The 22,646-nt window shown below is 45.5% G+C and overlaps 1 protein-coding gene across 2 annotated transcripts in view; it reads right to left on the bottom strand.

The window, feature by feature from the left end:
* Window positions 1–1,837: 1,837 nt before the first annotated feature.
* The window catches only part of NPLOC4 (NPL4 homolog, ubiquitin recognition factor), a 61,103-nt gene continuing 40,294 nt past the window's right edge, over window positions 1,838–22,646 (bottom strand). For both annotated transcript variants that reach the window (XM_054978223.1, XM_054978224.1), the window contains 5 exons: window positions 15,333–15,404; window positions 13,163–13,258; window positions 10,557–10,673; window positions 4,544–4,646; window positions 1,838–3,822 (listed from right to left, as the gene is read on the bottom strand). In XM_054978223.1, the coding sequence (XP_054834198.1) occupies window positions 3,665–3,822; window positions 4,544–4,646; window positions 10,557–10,673; window positions 13,163–13,258; window positions 15,333–15,404 (546 nt within the window). In that variant the 3' untranslated portion in view covers window positions 1,838–3,664. The remainder of the gene's footprint in view (window positions 3,823–4,543; window positions 4,647–10,556; window positions 10,674–13,162; window positions 13,259–15,332; window positions 15,405–22,646) is intronic.

Genomic DNA, 22,646 nt, shown 5'->3' with positions numbered 1-22,646 from the left:
CCTCTTGTGATCTTGACAGAATTCTTACTGACTAGAGTAGGCCTAGTCACAAGTGTTCTTCGAAAGTGAGTTCTGCATACTGAAAAACGGCATGCCGGTGCTTTATTGAGGTAGGGGGAATGGATTATTACAGGAAAAGAAGCTCAAAGTAGAGATTTCCCTCAAAGCTAGTGGAGACAGCTACAGCAAGAAAAACAACTCTCAAATTCGTAAGGGCTTGGGATGAAGTCATCCATGTTATAAGGGCACTGACATTTTACAGAAATCCTAAAAATGTTTGGTTATGTAATTCTTTTCCACTTCAGTCATCTTAGTACGGTTTCCAGATCCATAACAACTGAGGTGGGGATGGAGTCAAACTGGATCTCAAACTCCACTTAATTACCATTGCAATTTTATGGAGTTTTTAGCAATCTTCTGCCTCACAATTCACACAAAAACTAGATTTACAAGAGGCAGAATCGGGACCTGGGGACAGCAGAAGTTTCTCAGCATTGACGAGTGTAAGCCCAGCACTCGCAATTCTTTATTGACTTGATTTAAAAATAACCACCAACATGGCTCACTGGCATTCGCTCTTTTAAATATAAGCTTTGTAAATCCACTCTGGCCCTTGTCATCGTTCTACTCTCAAAACGTAACACAAAGTCACAACCTGCTCATTTTGCCTTCCTGTCCAAATGACAGATTATAAACCCAGATCACATTTGCCTTTGCCCATTTCCATCATAGGGTTCTCTTTATATCTAAAGAACACCATAACCAGAAGCCACAGTGGCAACTGCCATTTAAAAAAAAAATCAAGTAGTGATAGTTTGGCTTTGATTGAAATCACTGGAACTAAAACGGTCCAAAAGCACGCAAGCGCTATCTTGTTTAGGAAACACAGTTTAGTCACTCAGCTTTCACAACTGTGCGAGTGTCAGTTCAGCAAAAGCTGTGATGCTTTTCTAGGCTGTACCCTTTCCGGTTGCCCACAAAGTGTTGCACATTTAAATTTTCATGAGAGCGTGTGTGTGCAGGGGTGGGGGGACACTCCCATCAGTGTGTCAGAAAGCTATACTGAACATTTCCCTGTTATGCCAGTTTTATATGTACAGGCAGAGTTGTTTTAAATGACAGATCGTTCAAACATGCAATTGTCTTCCACTTGTGACAAGAAGTGGTGCAGCTCGAGAGCTAAAACCTGATTCATAACGGCTGATTCCGCACACGCTGGATAATGCACTTCCAATGCACTTTATCAATCGTTTGAGGTGGCCTGTTTTGTTCCGCACACAAAAAAATCCGTTCCAAATGATCTATAAAGAGGATTGGAAGTGGATTATCCAACGTGTGCGGAATCAGCCAATGTTTTGTTTCCGCTTTGTGTGTGGGCAGTTAACCTAAAACTTACCTTGGTCACTATTTCATCCAAGACCTGTTAGGGTACTATTACAGTGAGCTCTCCAGCATCAGTTCATCTATTGCAGCTTCACACACAGACAGACATGGCCTGAGTAAAGCCGGTTTTCCCCACTTGGCAGAACTCCAAGGGGGAGATGGGATATCAAAACTTGGCCTGAGATGACCAGCTCTTTCTCTAGGCAAAGTTTCATCTTCTGCTAATGGTGCTGCTGGAGGGGGGGGGGGAGTATCACACAATTTGCTCCCTTCTGTACCTGCCAATAGACACAACAATCATTTCAAGAGTTCTGTATTGGTGTTTCAAGTGAATCAAGAGAATCTCACCAGATGCAGCGCTGTTAGTTGTAAGGCTACGAAAACTCTGTTCGCAAGTTCAAAATGGACGACACAAGGGTCAGGAGAAGGAAATAACAACCAAAAGAGTAGGTGGTTTCCATTTCAAATGATTTTAATAGTTTTTTTTTTATTTGCAGGGCTGTTATTCAGTTAACTCCAGTCCAAACCAAACATATACCTCTGCAACCCATAGAACGAAGAGGAATAGCGAGAGCAGCTATGGCCCAGAGAGCTCAAGAAATCTAGTCAAACGCAAACCCGGGAAAGGAGAGAGAGTCACATGCCCTGTCAGCACTAACAAGGGCCAGATGACCCATCACTTGATTGAAACGCTCGAAGGTCAAAGCCCCCAATATTTCTGCCACAGAAGGCAGAGACCACGTCAGTCACGGCAGCTGTCTGGGAGCCAGGCCTACATGCCCATAAAGGAAACAGGTAGCTGGGGTAGAGGCACATTTTTTTTTTTGCTGTGCTGAGAATCTAAAAAGGTAAAAATTTGGAAAGTGTGAAAAAGAATGCCTTCTGTCCACATAACCCAACAGATAAAAATGAACGTCTTCTTTCCCTGTGATGAAGTTGACTGATGTGCTGCAGTGACAACAGGCCGGTTGTGCAGGAAATATTGCTGCAGAAAGAACCAAACTGTGCCCGGATCTATAACGCTGTGGGCAGAGATGCTGGGAATTTCAGGATGGGGAAAACATCCACCTGCACAACTGGGAAAGGAAGAGGAACTTGGGAACTCTATGGTTATGGGAACAGCAGGCAGATTCATGTTCTTGAGACAAGAGAACCTCAGCTGTACCACGTCAAAGACATGTAACGAAGATTAAACAAAACTCCTTCCAATATGCCAATAGAGGCCCCATTTATACTTTGTCCTGCTAGGATGCTATTCAAGTTAATAACAGGCATGAGGAAGGAACTTAACACGTTTTCCTGCTCACAGCTACAAATACCAAGAAAGAGCTTTAAATGCAAAGGGACGCATGAACATCGAGGGCAAGTAACTGCTTGTGGACTGTAGCCTGCCCAACTCCGACACAGCCAGGACGGTGTTGCAAAGATGCTGTCTGCTTCCTGAGCAGGGAGCCAGCTGGCCCCTACTGCCAAAGTTGGCAAGGAAGAGTGCTCTCTGTTGCCGAGCCATAAGTGAGGAACAGCTGCCAACTGATCAACTGAACTCGCTGTCATCATGGCAGGAGGTGCACAAGAACCGGGTCAGCAGGCAAGTAGAGAGACCCTTATGAAGCTGAGAAGGCTGTTGTCTCCATTCTCCGATGCCAAGGGGCTTAGATGGGAGCTCTGAACTACAATATGTTCTGCCACCACAGGCCGCTAAATTTGGAAGCTATAATTAGAGGGCAGTCTGAAATGAGTCAGGCACCAGTGACCCAGCGACTCCGCGGCTGAATGCAAAGCATGTCAAGAGAGCGATGTTAGGCAAGCTAGCCCCGGGAGACCAAGCCATCCCTCTTCACACGGCTGCCTGGCCTTGCTCACTGGCTTAAGGCTGGGGAAAGCTCGTGGCATGCAAGCCAACAGGGTGGGCGTGGCCCCTCACTGCCATGCGCCTGCAGAGCTGATGAGCCATCCGTGCGAATGCAGCTCAAGGGGGAACGTGACCTCTGGCATTCTACAATACTGAGAGCAAAGAAAAGACAAGGCAGCAGCACAGGCAGAGGGGTCATATTTAGTTCCCCCACGGAGACATCCAGTTCCAACTGCAAGCTACAACCCTCTGAATGGCACCGGGTACCCATGATAAGGGTCAGGTTCCCCCCACCCTCGCCCGCTCTGCCCTGCCCCTCACGGTGCAACATCTCAGGAGGAAGTACAATCCTGCCTGGCTAAGGGTTTGCCTCTGTATTTCTGCCAGTTGGCCTGTAATGGCTGCCCTGAACGCCAAGCCAGATGAGGCTTAGCTACGTGGGAGGCTGCACATCTCGCAGTGATCCGTGCCTGGCTGGTTCATGAAGGTGCAATGCTGACAGGCCCACATGGAAGAGGTTGCGGCGTGGGTTGTGCCGCCCATGGCACCGTATTCTTGGAGTCCTGGCAGCTGGACGCCAACTGTGCCTGCAAAAACAACACACAACAAAGATGAGAGATTAAAAAGGAAGTCGCAGCTTTGACAAGTAGGGGATTCTGACTGAGAATCACTAGAGAATGTTTCCGCAGTTACTGCGGGGCCTTTTCTCCCTACCCACAACAATCCCCTTCCTTTGCAGAGTCTCTATGCCGCTGTGGGCAACCCCACAAATTTACTCACGGCCCTCATTTGTGCAGTACCTTCACTTTATTTTCTGCACTAGATCAGCCCACTTCGATGCCCCTCAATTAGTTCAACACGCTACTAGAGTGCTTCAGAAATGTTTTATTTTTATTTCACAGACTGCCGTTTCCAGGACCGTGTCCACTTAGAAAACCACGTTGGTCTGTTACAGCCTGAACAAAAAGGAGTCCCGTGTCACCTTAAAGCTTAACAGATATATTGCATCATAAGCTTTCATGGCCTAGAGCCCACTTCAGGAGGGTCAGGTCCCCCCCCCCACCCTTGCTTGCCTGCAAGCCCACAAGAGCACAGACCACAATAAATGTGTCAGACTTCAAGGTGCCACAGCTCTTTTTTGTTTTGGGAAAGTATGTATGTAATCCCAAGTATGTGAGGGAGGTTAGAAGCCAGATTATAACACCAGGCTAATCTCATGTAGACGAGTTAAAGCTCGCCATCTTTTCTGCAGCGTGACGGTAAAATCCCAGTATCAAAGAAGGGAGTGGGGAAACACACAAGACATACTGCAAAGCTGCTCAATGGTGGCCCACTGCTCAGATTTTTTCCAGGTCTGTGCAAGCTCTTCATTCCGGGTCCTCACGGCTTCGAGCAACAAGCTGATGCTATCCTGAAAGACAGAAGATGGGATTCATTATGGTGTGAGAGACAGCGGGGCCATATTCTAGAACAGTATCTTTTTTCCAAAACTGCTCCTACTTAATACTAAGTTGGTAATAATAAATGCCCAGCCTTTTCACCTGGCTCTGCCCTGCAACAAACACTATCCCAAGTTTTTTTTAAAAACCCACCAAAAATGGCCCCACAATCTCAAATTACAACACGGTGTCATGTCATATGCTCCCACGCTCTTAGCTTTCCGCAAACAATGCAAAACTGAATTATTCATAAAGGCTGTTTTACTCCGATAGGAGGGTGGTATTGTAGGGAGGGGTCCTCGGATGTTTCACTAATAGGAGGGCGGTATTGTAGGGAGGGGTCCTCGGATGTTTCACTAATAGGAGGGTGGTATTGTAGGGAGGGGTCCTCGGATGTTTCACTAATAGGAGGGTGGTATTGTAGGGAGGGGTCCTCGGATGTTTCACTAATAGGAGGGTGGTATTGTAGGGAGGGGTCCTCGGATGTTTCACTAATAGGAGGGCGGTATTGTAGGGAGGGGTCCTCGGATGTTTCACTAATAGGAGGGCGGTATTGTAGGGAGGGGTCCTCGGATGTTTCACTAATAGGAGGGCGGTATTGTAGGGAGGGGTCCTCGGATGTTTCACTAATAGGAGGGCGGTATTGTAGGGAGGGGTCCTCGGATGTTTCACTAATAGGAGGGCGGTATTGTAGGGAGGGGTCCTCGGATGTTTCACTAATAGGAGGGCGGTATTGTAGGGAGGGGTCCTCGGATGTTTCACTAATAGGAGGGTGGTATTGTAGGGAGGGGTCCTCGGATGTTTCACTAATAGGAGGGTGGTATTGTAGGGAGGGGTCCTCGGATGTTTCACTAATAGGAGGGCGGTATTGTAGGGAGGGGTCCTCGGATGTTTCACTAATAGGAGGGTGGTATTGTAGGGAGGGGTCCTCGGATGTTTCACTAATAGGAGGGTGGTATTGTAGGGAGGGGTCCTCGGATGTTTCACTAATAGGAGGGCGGTATTGTAGGGAGGGGTCCTCGGATGTTTCACTAATAGGAGGGCGGTATTGTAGGGAGGGGTCCTCGGATGTTTCACTAATAGGAGGGTGGTATTGTAGGGAGGGGTCCTCGGATGTTTCACTAATAGGAGGGCGGTATTGTAGGGAGGGGTCCTCGGATGTTTCACTAATAGGAGGGCGGTATTGTAGGGAGGAGGTCTCAGATGTTTCACTAATAGGAGGGCGGTATTGTAGGGAGGGGTCCTCGGATGTTTCACTAATAGGAGGGCGGTATTGTAGGGAGGGGTCTTGGATGTTTCACTAATAGGAGGGCGGTATTGTAGGGAGGAGGTCTCAGATGTTTCACTAATAGGAGGGCGGTATTGTAGGGAGGGGTCTTGGATGTTTCACTAATAGGAGGGCGGTATTGTAGGGAGGAGGTCTCAGATGTTTCACTAATAGGAGGGCGGTATTGTAGGGAGGAGGTCTCAGATGTTTCACTAATAGGAGGGCGGTATTGTAGGGAGGAGGTCTCAGATGTTTCACTAATAGGAGGGTGGTATTGTAGGGAGGAGGTCTCAGATGTTTCACTAATAGGAGGGTGGTATTGTAGGGAGGGGTCCTCGGATGTTTCACTAATAGGAGGGTGGTATTGTAGGGAGGGGTCCTCGGATGTTTCACTAATAGGAGGGCGGTATTGTAGGGAGGGGTCTTGGATGTTTCACTAATAGGAGGGCGGTATTGTAGGGAGGGGTCTTGGATGTTTCACTAATAGGAGGGCGGTATTGTAGGGAGGAGGTCTCAGATGTTTCACTAATAGGAGGGCGGTATTGTAGGGAGGAGGTCTCAGATGTTTCACTAATAGGAGGGCGGTATTGTAGGGAGGGGTCTTGGATGTTTCACTAATAGGAGGGCGGTATTGTAGGGAGGAGGTCTCAGATGTTTCACTAATAGGAGGGCGGTATTGTAGGGAGGAGGTCTCAGATGTTTCACTAATAGGAGGGCGGTATTGTAGGGAGGAGGTCTCAGATGTTTCACTAATAGGAGGGCGGTATTGTAGGGAGGGGTCCTCGGATGTTTCACTAATAGGAGGGTGGTATTGTAGGGAGGGGTCCTCGGATGTTTCACTAATAGGAGGGTGGTATTGTAGGGAGGGGTCCTCGGATGTTTCACTAATAGGAGGGCGGTATTGTAGGGAGGGGTCCTCGGATGTTTCACTAATAGGAGGGTGGTATTGTAGGGAGGGGTCCTCGGATGTTTCACTAATAGGAGGGCGGTATTGTAGGGAGGGGTCCTCGGATGTTTCACTAATAGGAGGGCGGTATTGTAGGGAGGGGTCCTCGGATGTTTCACTAATAGGAGGGTGGTATTGTAGGGAGGGGTCCTCGGATGTTTCACTAATAGGAGGGCGGTATTGTAGGGAGGGGTCCTCGGATGTTTCACTAATAGGAGGGTGGTATTGTAGGGAGGGGTCCTCGGATGTTTCACTAATAGGAGGGTGGTATTGTAGGGAGGGGTCCTCGGATGTTTCACTAATAGGAGGGCGGTATTGTAGGGAGGGGTCCTCGGATGTTTCACTAATAGGAGGGTGGTATTGTAGGGAGGGGTCCTCGGATGTTTCACTAATAGGAGGGTGGTATTGTAGGGAGGGGTCCTCGGATGTTTCACTAATAGGAGGGCGGTATTGTAGGGAGGGGTCCTCGGATGTTTCACTAATAGGAGGGCGGTATTGTAGGGAGGGGTCCTCGGATGTTTCACTAATAGGAGGGTGGTATTGTAGGGAGGGGTCCTCGGATGTTTCACTAATAGGAGGGCGGTATTGTAGGGAGGGGTCCTCGGATGTTTCACTAATAGGAGGGCGGTATTGTAGGGAGGGGTCCTCGGATGTTTCACTAATAGGAGGGTGGTATTGTAGGGAGGGGTCCTCGGATGTTTCACTAATAGGAGGGCGGTATTGTAGGGAGGGGTCTTGGATGTTTCACTAATAGGAGGGCGGTATTGTAGGGAGGAGGTCTCAGATGTTTCACTAATAGGAGGGCGGTATTGTAGGGAGGAGGTCTCAGATGTTTCACTAATAGGAGGGCGGTATTGTAGGGAGGGGTCTTGGATGTTTCACTAATAGGAGGGCGGTATTGTAGGGAGGAGGTCTCAGATGTTTCACTAATAGGAGGGCGGTATTGTAGGGAGGAGGTCTCAGATGTTTCACTAATAGGAGGGCGGTATTGTAGGGAGGAGGTCTCAGATGTTTCACTAATAGGAGGGTGGTATTGTAGGGAGGAGGTCTCAGATGTTTCACTAATAGGAGGGTGGTATTGTAGGGAGGGGTCCTCGGATGTTTCACTAATAGGAGGGTGGTATTGTAGGGAGGGGTCCTCGGATGTTTCACTAATAGGAGGGCGGTATTGTAGGGAGGGGTCTTGGATGTTTCACTAATAGGAGGGCGGTATTGTAGGGAGGGGTCTTGGATGTTTCACTAATAGGAGGGCGGTATTGTAGGGAGGAGGTCTCAGATGTTTCACTAATAGGAGGGCGGTATTGTAGGGAGGAGGTCTCAGATGTTTCACTAATAGGAGGGCGGTATTGTAGGGAGGGGTCTTGGATGTTTCACTAATAGGAGGGCGGTATTGTAGGGAGGAGGTCTCAGATGTTTCACTAATAGGAGGGCGGTATTGTAGGGAGGAGGTCTCAGATGTTTCACTAATAGGAGGGCGGTATTGTAGGGAGGAGGTCTCAGATGTTTCACTAATAGGAGGGCGGTATTGTAGGGAGGAGGTCTCAGATGTTTCACTAATAGGAGGGTGGTATTGTAGGGAGGGGTCCTCGGATGTTTCACTAATAGGAGGGTGGTATTGTAGGGAGGGGTCCTCGGATGTTTCACTAATAGGAGGGCGGTATTGTAGGGAGGGGTCCTCGGATGTTTCACTAATAGGAGGGCGGTATTGTAGGGAGGGGTCTTGGATGTTTCACTAATAGGAGGGCGGTATTGTAGGGAGGGGTCTTGGATGTTTCACTAATAGGAGGGCGGTATTGTAGGGAGGAGGTCTCAGATGTTTCACTAATAGGAGGGCGGTATTGTAGGGAGGAGGTCTCAGATGTTTCACTAATAGGAGGGCGGTATTGTAGGGAGGGGGTCTCAGATGTTTCACTAATAGGAGGGCGGTATTGTAGGGAGGGGGTCTCAGATGTTTCGCCAATGGGTTGGGAACCATGGGTTCCACCATTATGTTGCTTTACATGTTATCTGTTGCTTTGAATACATACTCATATATACTGCTTGTGCTTCATGTTGTCTATGTATGTTCTGTTTCAGCAATCCTTCAACCCTGTATTGGATCCTTGCTACGTCTCTATAAACTTGTATTCATCTACCCTGTGACATTGTTTATGGAAATGTCCTTGACCCTGTATGGAAATGCCTGCCCTTGTCCTTGCTACTGATTGTACTGATCTCACACTATGTAAACCGCCTTGAGTCTCAGTGAGAAAGGCGGACTATAAATGAATGAATGAATGAATGAATGAATTGCATTCTGTCTCCCTTCTGGCTTCAATGGCCAGTAACCCTACAAAACATGACAACATGCATCCAGCCACCGGACATAGCTATTTTCCAACAGTGAAATACTCTCTAGTGCTGTGATGGCTGCAAGTAAGACACTCTCTTGTCCCAGCTGCCTTAAGAGTCTAATGGCCAAAATCCCATGCCTACGATCAACATGTATTTCTGTGCAGGGAACGGGCAGCCTGAACGCCTTCAAATAGCCAGAACAAGCACTCACAACAGCTGTGGGATTAAGTGGCTAGCTGGCAGCTGATAGGAGGCTGCAACTGTACCCTCCCAGCCCATTGACTTATCTAAGCTCACTGGGAGGTAACACTTCCCAGAGATAAGTGGCAAATGGCATGGCTAGTAGCGGCTATCACTGAAACGGTTCTGCTGAAGGCAGAAACTTGTACTCCAAACAGCAGAGGGTGCTAGAGGCTAATTTTGCATTATACTGGATGGAAACTTGCATAAAGCTTGGGGCACATGTATGTATGTGTCCAATCATCTCTTACACTTCTGATTTAAAAAACTGCAAACTGACCTTTAAAAAAAAAACCCCAAAAGCACAATCATGGGAACTGCCTGACCTTTCACTCCATAACTGTTCCTTCTACTCTACCCTCCTTTTTTTGCAACAAACTTAAACTTGGGGGGAAGATGAATGGACAAAACAAGCAACAGAGCTGCATACAGCAAATCTGATTGGCCCTAACCTCCAGCTGCTCACTGGCCACCCAGCTGTTCAGCACATGCTTGACACGTGCAGTTTTTGAAAGCGTCTGGAAAACACATGGCCTGAGGTTCTTTTTCCCCCTTGCCCTTTTTTTTAAAAAATGGGAAAAATACAGATGTTATAATCAGAGTCTCGTGTACAGCCAAGCCAATAAAAAGGGGTGGGTGAAAGTGAGAGGGAAGATGCAAACACAGGAAGTCTTTGGCCCTAGCAAGACTGGGTGACTGATCTTGCAGTCATTTACAACAGGAATTTGTGATTCAGAGAATTTTAAAACCTTTCCAGTTGTTGATGCAGCATCCAAGTTGGCTCCAGCCAGTTTGGGAATAAACTGATGCAAATATTACTTCATTCACTGTTCCAAACTAAGCAAAAGCTGAGCTTGCCAACTCTCGACACCATTCAGCATCTTTACTATCAAACCTGAAGATGAACATCAAAGACAGGGCTGCCTCTGATGACGGAGACAAGGCTTTGGACGAAACTAACTGAAAGTGGGCGCAGGCTGGAACATGTACAGCCTTCCCCCAAGCAGGCAGGAGGCGCTGTTTCCAAGCCAGGGAACTCTGGCACCTTGCAAGCCCTCGTCTCTGCTCCAGAATAGCTTCCTTCTTATTACTTACCCTTAAAGGCATGACTTCATTGGTGACCAGGAAGAGGAGCAGGTGGAAATCAGAGATGACATCAAGGAACACAGAGGACGTGTTCTGGGTCAAATATGTAGCCAGACTGTGAAAATCCTGTAAAGGTTGTAAAGAGGAGACATTTTAAACATATCAAAGCAAATTCCATCACAAAATTCGTCATTCCAAGAACTATAGTAGTGAAAATTTTTCTAGAAATTTATCATAACCCATACAATCACTTCTATGAAACAGGATAGTTTTGATTATCTGGCTGTCATCCAGATACAAGTCAGCCAGAGATCAACAAGATGTCTTTCGATTTCCAGAGAGCAACTATGCACAGTCCATTTCTTTGTCTATAGGATCAACATTATCTTTAAAATAGCACAGAAAAATAAGTCTTAGGATCTTAAGGAATATTGTATCCTCTTAATTCCAAAACCTAACTCCAGAGTGACCTGTATCCAACGGCATGACCAGAAAATATACATCTGCCTGTTGAAAATTCCATCTCCAACATACATCTAAAACCACAGGATAAATACTTGCCAAGCTATCTGTTGCCAAGTACCAACAGGACACAATCTTGAAAACATTCTCCTTCAGATCAGATGGATTCAAGCTCAATGGAACATCTACTCAAATTCAGTTTCACACATTTAACAATATTTCTGCATTTACAATTGTTCAAGTTTTTAATGAAATTCAGACATAGTTTTTCTCTCTCTAAAAACTGAGCATAGAAATGGACCATGCTATCTTTCATAGTACCTTGCACAATAACATAAGTGTGTTTTACTACTGCACCCTTCCTATTTCTGAAATCAATTTAGATTAAAAGTGCTTGATCTGAAAATATTGAAAAGAGGATAATCTAAAACCATTCATTAGCTGAACATTGTTACTGCTCCGTATTCTTATGGTTTCTAGAAAGGCCACGACACTCACATTTGCCAAGCCCCAGCAACCGTTGACCTTTGTCCTCAACAGTATGACTAGATTGTAGTGACCTCAGGTCACTACAATCAATGAAGTTATCTCAGAAAACTATTCATCACTCTTTCCTTTATTGCATATGTTACATGGCCACATTTTCACTGCAAACAGCAATGCCAAGTATTCGGTTACAGTGAGCTCTGCTTTTCAGGGTGGGGTGGGGGGGAACAGAGTGTAACTGAAGGGATATGAAAAAACATCAGAATTGTTAGTGAGGCAATGATTTTGGAGATGGGGAAGAGTCGCACAGCGCCCCCTGGCGTCCCCTTGCCGCCTGGCTGGAGGAGCATTGTGGGTAAGGAGGAGGATCTCGACCTCCCCACGTGTGAACCGGACCGACACACCAACATGGCTGCTGGGTGAGATTCTGCCCCCATCTGGACCTGCCGGGCACGTTGCTGCGAGCCTGGGAGAGGTGAAGAATTGTTAGTGCAGAAGACTGTGCCGCCGAGTCATAACTGATCCATGGCGACTCCGTCCATGGAGCACCCCAGGCAAAAGACGAGCAGAGGTGTCTTCCTCACAGCAACCTCAGTCACCCTTTGTGGCCTCCAACTACTAACCATGGTGGACCTTGCTTAACTTCCAAGCTCTACAAGCTTTGGCTATGGAGGGCTATTTGGGTTTCTTTTTTTAGTGTAAGCAGAAAATAAATGATCAGCATTGTCGGACTTATGCTAGCCAGCAATATCAATTCAGGACAAGCTTACAGAGTTGGGAGGGGAAAGCACACTCACTTTCCCCATACTTCTACTACAGCCTCAGCGTAGCCAGGGCAGAGTTGTGTTTTCTTTTTGTAAACAGGCCATACTCTTTAGGTTTGATAGTGATCGGCAAAAGGGAAGTACAAAACACCTGAGAAAGTCTGCACCAGGCTTGCTTTTGTGGGTACTTAGCTCAGCATTCCAGCAACAGATGCTTTAGGAGAGGCGATAAGTACAATTATGGACAGAACTACCACTTATCACTTGCTTAGTTTCTGACCTGCAGTTTAAGGACACCCCAAGCACAAACTGTATCTCTAGGTGTTTTTTTTTCTGGCTTGCATGAGTTGCCGGGGTAACTAGAGTGAAAAGCAGAGCTGGGATAAATGGCTGCTAAACCAAGAAGCTCATCCAACCTCCCCTCAGGCACACAAAGCAGAAGCTCAAATCCAAGAGCAGGGAACAGAGAAGGAAACTAGACCTGGCGTTCACACTGCACGCTCTCCACCTTCGCAACCGTCCATATCATCTTCAGTCATATTTTAATTCGATATACCAGTGGTAACGCAAGTGTAAACTGAAGACACGTGCACGAACACGCGTAGGCATTGGGAAGGGATATTAGTGGGATACACACAGGCAGAAATCTAAATATTTTCCATTTAAATTCAAATAAGAGCATCTACACCAGTTCTACTTAGATGATTATGCACAGATTCTTTCTACTGAACCACTCCCAGCCAACAAATTCAGCAACAAAAAAACTCAAAAGGGGGGGGGGGGAGGGTCAAAGGTTAAGAGAGACTCTTAGCTTTTTGACTGTCTCTTTTTTGGGGTACAATTTCCTATATATCTGAAGGAAAAGTCAGTTCTATCGTTAGCTCCCTCCCTCCAATCTCTTACCTGTGTTTCTCCCAGCGCATCACGATTCCCAATCGGGAATGGATTTTGAGAAATAGAAAATGTATAAACTGGATCCTTGGGGAATGTGGTGGTGATCTTTAAAAAAAGAAGAAAGAAAGAATTGCCAGATGACTATTCAAAGCACAATCCATAAAGTGTTAAGAAACCAATGCCAGGTATATCGAAGACACAGACTTCAGTCAGGTGCCTTCAATCGCTGAGACCTAGAGACCCAGCTGGGAAGGTCAGGAGGAGACCAAAAAGTGATGCTTCTTAAAGTGTAGGGGTTAAGAGCGGCGGGTCTCTAATCTGGAGAACTGAGTTTGATTCCCCACTCCTGCGCTTGAAGCCAGCTGGGTGACCTGGGGTCAGTCACAGCTCTTCCAGAGCTCTCTCAGCCCCACCCACCTCACAGGGTGATTGCTGTGGGGATAATAATGACATACTTTGTAAACCGCTCTGAGTGTTAAGTTGTCCTGAAGGGTAGTATACAGATTGAATGTTATTATTATTATTTACACACATCTGATCCCCAATCTCTTTTCCCAAAGCGATGCTTCAGCATGCATTGGTTAAAAAATGGATTGTAACAGGGAATTCTATTTCACACAGCAAGGATTATTCAGGACCGTATAGGCTTCCACAGGACAGTCAAGAACAGGCCTCCCTTAGACAAATACTGCCATGATTACTGGAGGAGTTCAAACTCCAAGGCCCTTCCACCCCCCCAAATGATCCTGCAGGTTCTGAAAAAAACATGACTACAGATTGAAATTCAGGCACCCAGCCAGCTTTCTCCTGGGCAGTTAGAGTGCTCTGCTGACACGAGACAGCTACACATTTTGTACTCCTGCCCCTTCTCAATGGGGAGAACGCCACACTTGCTGATCCCACACAAGTCGTTCAAGGCAGACTAATATTATAGGCTGTTGCATTTTGCAGAGAAACGCTGTCATATACCAGATGCGATTCTATCAAGCTGGAAGCCTTGCTAACAAAGGGCTTTTCAACCAGGGATTGGCACAATTTGTAATGGACACCAAAGGTGCAGAAATAGCTCAAGTAATAATAGAATAATAAAAAAGGTGAAACATTGTAAAGAGAGGCCGCAGAAATTCAATTTTTAATCTCTTTTTCAACTCCTCCTAACTACACGCTCTGTCAATCTGTTTTCATCTTAATTATACCCCAGGTAGTCCAAAAACAGATGCCTATGCTACTTGAGTAATAAATATGTTTCAGGGCTGTCAACTGAAATAGAACGTCTGCAGGCTCCACACAATGGCCACCATCATTGCGAAAGGCAAAATATCTCACGGCATGAATCAGACATTAAATGCTTTCAGCCCAGAGCAACAATGCTTGCAATTTAAGTGAATACATGGATAAGGAGGCAGAACCAGAGGAAGTCTGTAGCCCGCATTACAGGCTGCTGCACTGGATCACTTTGAATTCAATTATTTTAGACGAGTGTAACTACTCTCGCTACCTGTTCTTCTGTGAGCAAAGCACCTCTGTTATTTTCTTACATCCTGGAACATTGCTTTGCTCCTTCACTAGCTTTTTAACAGACATGTTTATATTTACTAAGTTTTTATTAACAGAGGTAAAATTGTCAAAATTCGGAGAGGGACCATACTCCATCTTTCATGCTGGAAATGAGCCCGTTTCCCGGTGGAAGGGAGCCTGCCAATGTACTGCTGATGAGCTATTTCACCCAAGCTGTAGACTCTGCTAGCTGATGGCAGTGGAGATGCCAAAGATATTCAAGCCCCGTCTGGCTCGGTCACCATAAGAAGCAGGCTACTTAATCGCTCCTCTGAAAGGCACAGTAGACATTTACTAACAAGCTCCTGGTGATGTAATCGCCAGCCTCTCCGTGGGGGTGACAGTTTCTACTCATCTAATGGATGTCATTTCATAAAAGCTGCTGAGGGATGCTCCAAGCAGCGCCTAACAAGAAAGTTAAATGTTTCCCTTCAGGTTTCATACCGCCACTACCCCAAAGGAAAACTGCAAACAAGAAGTCAAGAGCTGCTTGCTAATGGAGGAAAGAGGGGCACGGTGAGGAGGACTAAGGTGAGAGTGCCACTTTTAGCTTTGGGATGAATTTTGCCCCATTTCTATTTTTCCTCTGCGAAAGAAACAGACGAGCACAGCACATACTTACGTCAATGATTAAGTACTCGACAGGGAGTGGACGGGCTAGCTGAGTGATCTCATTGCCAAACTTGTCTATATCCTGAAATGAACAGCAGGCTATTGGTTAGACAGAACATTAATGCACAACCACTAAGAAACAGCCGATCAGAGTGGGGAAAAGATAGACTGTGACCTGTCTACGGATGAAAAGTGTCAGTGGACCGCCTATTGCCCACCAGATGCTACTATTCTCACAAAGTACTAGGGTGAACCTGGACCTGATCCTGCAAGGCATGTTGGCTTTTCAACAAAAGGGCACACTCTGGTTTCCTTAAAACACATTAGTTATGCTTTAACTAATGAAAAGTCCCAAGAAGAGATGGTAACGAACCGGAAAAAAAACAAACTGTGCGGTTCGTGATTTGCCATATTTCACGAACCACGAACCTTCACGAACCTGCCCCAGTTTGCAAACCAGTTTGTTTGGTTTGTGAAAACATCACATCCAGGTCAGCAAATTGTCACTTCCGGGCCAGCAGACGGTCTGCAGGAAGTCCATCCCGTTGCCTAGGAAACTGATTGATCGGAGCCAGGCTGTCTGCAGTGATGAACCAAAAAAATGAACCAAACGAACCAGCCTATTCGGTTCGTGCCCATCTCTAGTTCCAAGTATTCATTCTTGCTTTGTAAATTTGATACACATCATTGGGATTTTCTTTTTTAAAAAAAAATAGATCAGGCAAAATTGAAGTCATCCCACCTGTGCAGTTTCAGAATTCTATTAAATTCTATGAAAAACTTTTTCCTATTTTAACTAAATATACTTTTTACCAACAACAAACCCTAACTCAAAAACAGGAGCAGTAAACCTGACCCCATACAGAGCCGCACAGTTGACTCATCTAGCATAGTAACCTGCTTGACGTTGGCTGGCCCAGAAGTCAGCAAATGGCATTAAGTATCAGCTTCCCTTAGGGGTATTTTCAGACATGCAAATAAAGTTTGGAGTTTTTTTTTTACTTTCCACCTAACACCTCCAGTGTACAAGACTGCATGGAAATTTTTCAGCATTAACAGGATTGTATAATTCTGCAACCATTTCCACTACTGCAGCAGTCCTAAACACTTGAATGTGCCCGATACTGATGGACTGAGCTTGTTTTATGAAGCTCAGCATTGTGTACTCTCACTCGCAGAAGCTCTCTTGGGTCTCACATCACCTGCTACGTGACCCTCAGTTAAAGGATGCCAGGGACCGAACCTGTGAACTTCTGCATGCAAAGTGGGTTACTCTGCCACTGAGCCACAGCCCCACCCCATTCTTGCACCCTCCCATATAAGGGAACGATTGCTTGGGGAGGAAGGGGAGAGAGAAAAGGCTACTGGTTCACATGCATGAACTGATCTTTAGGGATTCATTCTATATTACACATTCCAATTGACTGTAGTTACTATTGAATGTACATACTATTTTCATCCTGGAATTTATCCCCCTTCCCCAGTATTCTAGTCCCTACCTGCAACTTTAACTGCTACATGCTCCTTTACAGATCAAACTAGAAATACAGTGGTTATGTTTTTTGTTCATATGCCCCGTTCACAGTGAAATGTGTCTTAAAATGGAAAGGGGGGCTTTAAAGGGTGGAGGGATGTTTTAAAAAGCCATGCTGTCTTCACACCCTATTGCTTCAGGCTCTTCTATGCAGCTCAGCTCCAACACAAAGTCAGCTGGGCTAAGAGAAAAGAATGGGAGGTGCAGTTCCCTTCATGTACATGTCTCGTTTCCCGTAAAATAAAACATGGCTGCCCCTGCCACATCTAGTTTGAACCTAAACCAAAAGTCAGTCAGATACCGCCTGGAGGATGTTTACAAGGCCTTCTTATGAAGAATATGCGGGTTACTTAATCTTCTACAAGGCTTACAGCACTGGTACTCACTCCAAAGTTCATGGAGTGTCGCATTCACAATTCTCATTGACAAAAAGGGCCACATGACTAGTGCATGCCCTATGTGCCTCCCCAAACACACATACATTAATATAAGACAGAACTATTAGTAGTAAACACATAACCTTTTTCATTATTGCAGTCCCCTACGTGCTCGCATGTAAGGTTGTCTCTTCCCAGCACTGCTGAAACTTAGCCAGCTCTTGTGTAATGGGAGTGATGGGAAGAGAGCAAGAAGGCAGAGATAGAAGTAAGGGCTGCTTAGACTTCCCACTACAAGAGGAGGAAGTGGGCAGCCGCCCTGCCCTGCCAGGTGCTCGGATGTTAGGATGAGAGCACAGAGGCTGCAAAGAAGGGTAGGGGGATTGTTGGAAAGGGGAAGCACTTTACTTCCATCCCTGCCACGAAATTTGTACCTCAGGGAGGATTGCAGCTTACCTGTCCTCCAGTCCCTCTGATGGTGGCAGTTTTGAGGTGGGAATGAACTGCCCACCACAAGCCCACGTGGCTCAGTGTCCTGAAACATGGGGTGGGTGTTTGAATGGTTCTGAGAAGAATCTCAAGTGGCATGTCAAAGCACCACAGGTGGCTCCTGAGCCACTGAATATCACTGGTCTAGAAAAGCTAAGCAAGAAGCCCAAGGCCACGGATGGAGTAAGTAGCAAGGAGGAGACAATATCCAATATAAGTGTGTTGCTTTTGTATCAACACAGCTCAGCGATGCAGTCACTTTGAGAGTTTGCCACGTCTCCAGTCAGATCTAACTTTGTCTAGCTGCTGGCACAGTCAAAAAGGGAAAAACCAAAGTGATTCTGCTTTCTTTTCTAGGAGACACACAGAACCCGCCAAAGCCTAAACTTGTTTCACTTTGTCTGATGAATTGAATGCAAGTTCAATTATGGGGAAAAAATGGCTAGCATATGTTCATTAATCACAAAGTGACAATTAGACCTGATTTATGTCAAACATGCCAAGCTCAAACATTGCTTCAGAAATAAATTCATAAGAACAGACACTTTTCATTAAAGATTCTGCAAGTGGGGGCTGTATTTTCCACCTAAATCTCTACTTAACAGGATATAAATCATTCACTCATACCTATATAAATTATACTTTTGTAATTTCCAATCAGAGACCTTACATAAAAGTTTACATTCACTAAGCTTTCAAAAGCATATGTGGTTATGAGGCAGATCCCAAGGACAAGTACTTGGACACTGCTGTCAATCTCTGTGTTCGATTTACTGCTTGGAGAAGGGCGTGCACGCACACACTCCTCTGCATCACAAATTGTAGAAGGCAAAGACGGACACCTGATTAATCATGTCAATTAGCACTCTAAAGAGATATACCCATGCAATTCAGCCATGACTACAATCCTGAGGGCTGTAGGTTCAGAGCTGAAATTCGACTCTCATCTATGGCTGTTGCCATCTTTCACAGAAAAACGAGAAAAACGCAGGTCATGTTAATTCATTTCAATTTATTCACTGTCTCCAATGTAGAGAATGGTTCTGATGTTCTACAAGAGGTAAGGCCAAGAGCAACTTGCAACTATACAGGGACTCCAAACGCCATCTTCATTTCCTTCGGCTGCAAAAATGTGGCCAGGATCTTTACAGGCAGGACATTCTGATGGGATTGCTGCCCACAATCACTCATGCGTTGTCAGCAAAAGGCCACAATAATTGCAACGGGGCTGGGGCGGACAACTCACAACGGACTTTTATCACTGCCACCAAACTACACTCTCAAGATACCCTGGACTCTGAAAGCGTTTCAAGATCATTCCAAAATGCATATAATATGATAGCATCTTGAATTCCCACATCAGGGCTAGTTTTCTTTTTAGCATTTTTTTTTAAATAGAGGAAGAATTAACTTCAGATGTGGAAGAATCAAGCCCCCGGCAAATTAGTATTCTCTGGTGTTGAAAGGTGTCTTTCTCTCATGCAAATGTTGATGACATTTTGCCTGTGAGGGGAGACGGTAAGATCTCCAACTTCTAGATACCTTCTCAGATTCACTATTGATGGCCTTGATGTGAAACTTGGTGAAAGCCTGCTAAGACCAGCCAAGCTCCAAAACAGAGGAGGGCGTCGGCCTTTCTCAAAGATTCAAGGGTATTAGAACGTTTTATTCCATCTGCCAAAGAACTATAAATATGTCAAAAATCATTCTGGCTTGTATGGAAGATAACTAGTATATAATCCTTGCTCTCCATAAGTAAGCAGCAGCTATTGATAAATAACTGGAAGCAGACAACATAATAGTCTTAATGAAATTTCCCTTAGTCGGAAAAGCCATGGCATGTCCTTTCAGACACCTGGCCAAAACATGATACGCCCCCCAACCGTATCATTTTAAAGATGCCTCTAGGCAATCCTGTGCCTCTAGGATCAGGGTTTCCCAACCTGTGGGTCCAGACCAAAAGGTGGTTCATGAAGCCTGTAGAAGTGGGTCCCAAGCTTTTGCATTTGATTTGTGTGCTCTTTAAAAAAAAAAAAAGTACATCACCATACCAAATAAATTTGGACTTGTGAAACACCATACTAAAGGTTGGGAACCACTGTATGAAGACCTCTGAATTTTTCCTGCTCAGTAAGAGCAGTGAATGCCAGTAGAGATAGCCTGGCTTCTAAGGCACTAGATTCATATCTTGCGGTTTCCGCTGGAACCTAGGATGAACTATTTTATTAGGCAATTGTATGTTTACAGGCCTTAGCAAACATTAAAGTTGGGAGAATGCAAGGGCCTTCAATGCCAGTGATCACGATCTTTGCACGTGTGGCTGCGGTATTGTCGTTTTGGATTCTCACAAATAGGAAATGCCATCTGGTTTGCTGACTAGTGGCAGCTCCCTAAAGAGTTAAAATCGACATCTATCTGAATACTGCAGAACTACTCAAGCTGCAAAGACTGGCACTGAAACGCATTAAATCAGCACCCGCCATTCAATTAGTGTGTTCTTTAAAACACTGTCTGAACTGCAGGTAGAAGCCCTTGTGGCTCCAAGCTGGGGCGTGATTATCCCTCACACCAGAGCAAAGTCTGAATATGAGACTGCAGACGCTTTTGTTTGGTTGCTCAAGTCCACTGAATTTATATTGAGGCCAGATATTGTACTTCCTTAAAGCTGAGGTGAACTAAACTGTGCAACAGGTTGCCATGTCAAACCAGCAAGACTGTCATCTATTCCTCAGGCTAGGTTTTCTGTGTACTGACGGTCTGCTACATATAGTTGCACAGGGAGCCAGAGTAATCTACACAGCATCTTGCGATTCCTCTCAATTTGCTTCTCATTTTCTGCTCCCCCCCCCCTCCTATAAAGAGCCAGCACCAAATTAGATTTAAAAAAAACTTGTCTGCGATTCAGGTGGGCAGAAACCTTGTACTGAGTTTTTCCTGACTATTGTTCTGTTCTTCTTCCTCCCTCCGCTACTGCAGTCTTTAATTTATGGTGCATTTGTACCATTACATTCTTGCACCCAGCCTCCCCTTGGTCATTTCAGCAACAATTCAACCTGGTTACTTCACAATGCCATTGATGGCTCTCGTCCCCCCGTCCCCTCCCCCCGGAAAACTGGATCACACGTACTAGGAACAGGGTTCTACAAGTACGTCTCTATTAAATGCAGGCTTAATAAACTCAAAACTACCATTTTGGTAGGATGAAATGCTTGTGTGTTAGGAACATGCAAAAAAATTCATTCTGGGATATCAAGGGATTAGGCAACACAAATGAAGCGAGGTTAGAATATATGTCCCAAAATACCCTTGTTTTAAAAGGAAGCCAATTTTACTTTCTGAGACCATACCACCTATACGGGAGAACCTTCCATATAATCACATCCCCCCCCCCCTTGTTGTTTCTACACAGAGAAGGATCGTCTTTCGATCATGCATTAGTCTTTCCCAACCAACATCGTAATAGTTTTGCAAGACAAGAGTCTTGCCATTCTGGTATCAGAAAGACCTCTGGGATCACATTCAGTGGTTAGCCGTGGTTCACACTTCTGCCTCTTAAAAGGGGTTCCTAGCTTTGTCATGGGAATAAAACAAGTCTAATAATGAAGGAAATAGAGCAGGTAAGTAGAGAGGCCTTCTCCCAACCTTAGTTTGACACTAACGCAAGTACTTGAATCTGTTGCCTCCATTTAGGTAGAAGACTGTGGGGTGCACTAAACAAAGGCAAGCAAAGCTAGAAATGTGCTGTTTAAAACGTCTGTTTTCAGGAGTCTGCAAATGCACGGATTCTTTTGATCACACGTCCCCTTCTGATTATTTACCGGGAGCCAAACTATGTATGCAGAACTAGTCATTATTTTCAATATATAACAATTGCTACTATGCGGCTGCTGGCATATTTGAAAAAAAGGGGGGGGCGGTATACGACAACACTAGACTGCTGCTGCTGCAGAATATTCACCCAACAAAACAAAAAGTCTCTGTATAGTCAAGATGAATAGGCGTGTGAAACCTTTAGCAAACTGTAGAAATAGCTCTAATGGGGGGAAATCTCTTTGCAATGTAAGAGTTAGAGAGTAAATGGATGGCAACAGCTCTTTGAGTTATTTAACACTTTTCATCCCACGCTTCCTGCAGAAACCTCAAAGTACCATGCATCATTCCCCCTTGCCTGCTTATTTTCAGCCTAACCTTCATCAGAGGGTAGCTGTGACAGAAACAGATGGCCTATGGCGATCCCATGAGTTTAATGTCAGAATCTGACTTTAATCTGAATTAATGTCTCTCGGGTCCGGCTGATCCTAGGTGAACTACTACACCACACCAGCTCTAGATGGAAAGAAACCCTGCATTATGAAGCAGCCCAGTGGACCATCTACGGAAAACCAAAATCTCTCCATAAACTCACAAGCAGGGTTATGATGATGGCGAAAGCAGCCATTTGCCCTCAGCCTCTGAAAAAGGCTCAGCGATCCTTAACTTTGGATGGGAAGTCACATGCTACTGCCATCTTCTGGGCATGGAGTAAGGGTCACCGTGGCGGGGGGGGGGGGAGGTATTTGTGAATGTCCTGCATCGGGCAGGGGGTTGGACTAGATGACCCTAGAGGTCCCTTCCAACCCTGTGAGTCTATGATACTGCTCTTGGTACTTTCTTAGTAACGTTACATATTATTCTTTTACAAATGCTACATTTAAGAGCCCTTGGGAAAATACCTTCTGCATCCGGTCACCTGTTGATTCTGTCAACTAGACCCAGAATTTCATTTTGGCACCTCTCTGACTCCATTCTTCAGACACCCTCCAGAAAACATGGTCCTCGCATGGACGGATAACCACCTCGCGTCTTCCATCGCGAAGACTAACACAAAATTTGTTCAGCATCTCTGCAAACGCCGTGCCTTCCTTCAGCAGTCCTCTCTCTCTTT

This window comes from Eublepharis macularius, chromosome 4 (assembly GCF_028583425.1).
Source record: "Eublepharis macularius isolate TG4126 chromosome 4, MPM_Emac_v1.0, whole genome shotgun sequence".
NCBI classification, from domain to species: Eukaryota; Metazoa; Chordata; class Lepidosauria; order Squamata; family Eublepharidae; genus Eublepharis; species Eublepharis macularius.
This window is presented reverse-complemented; position numbering and strand designations above follow the sequence as displayed.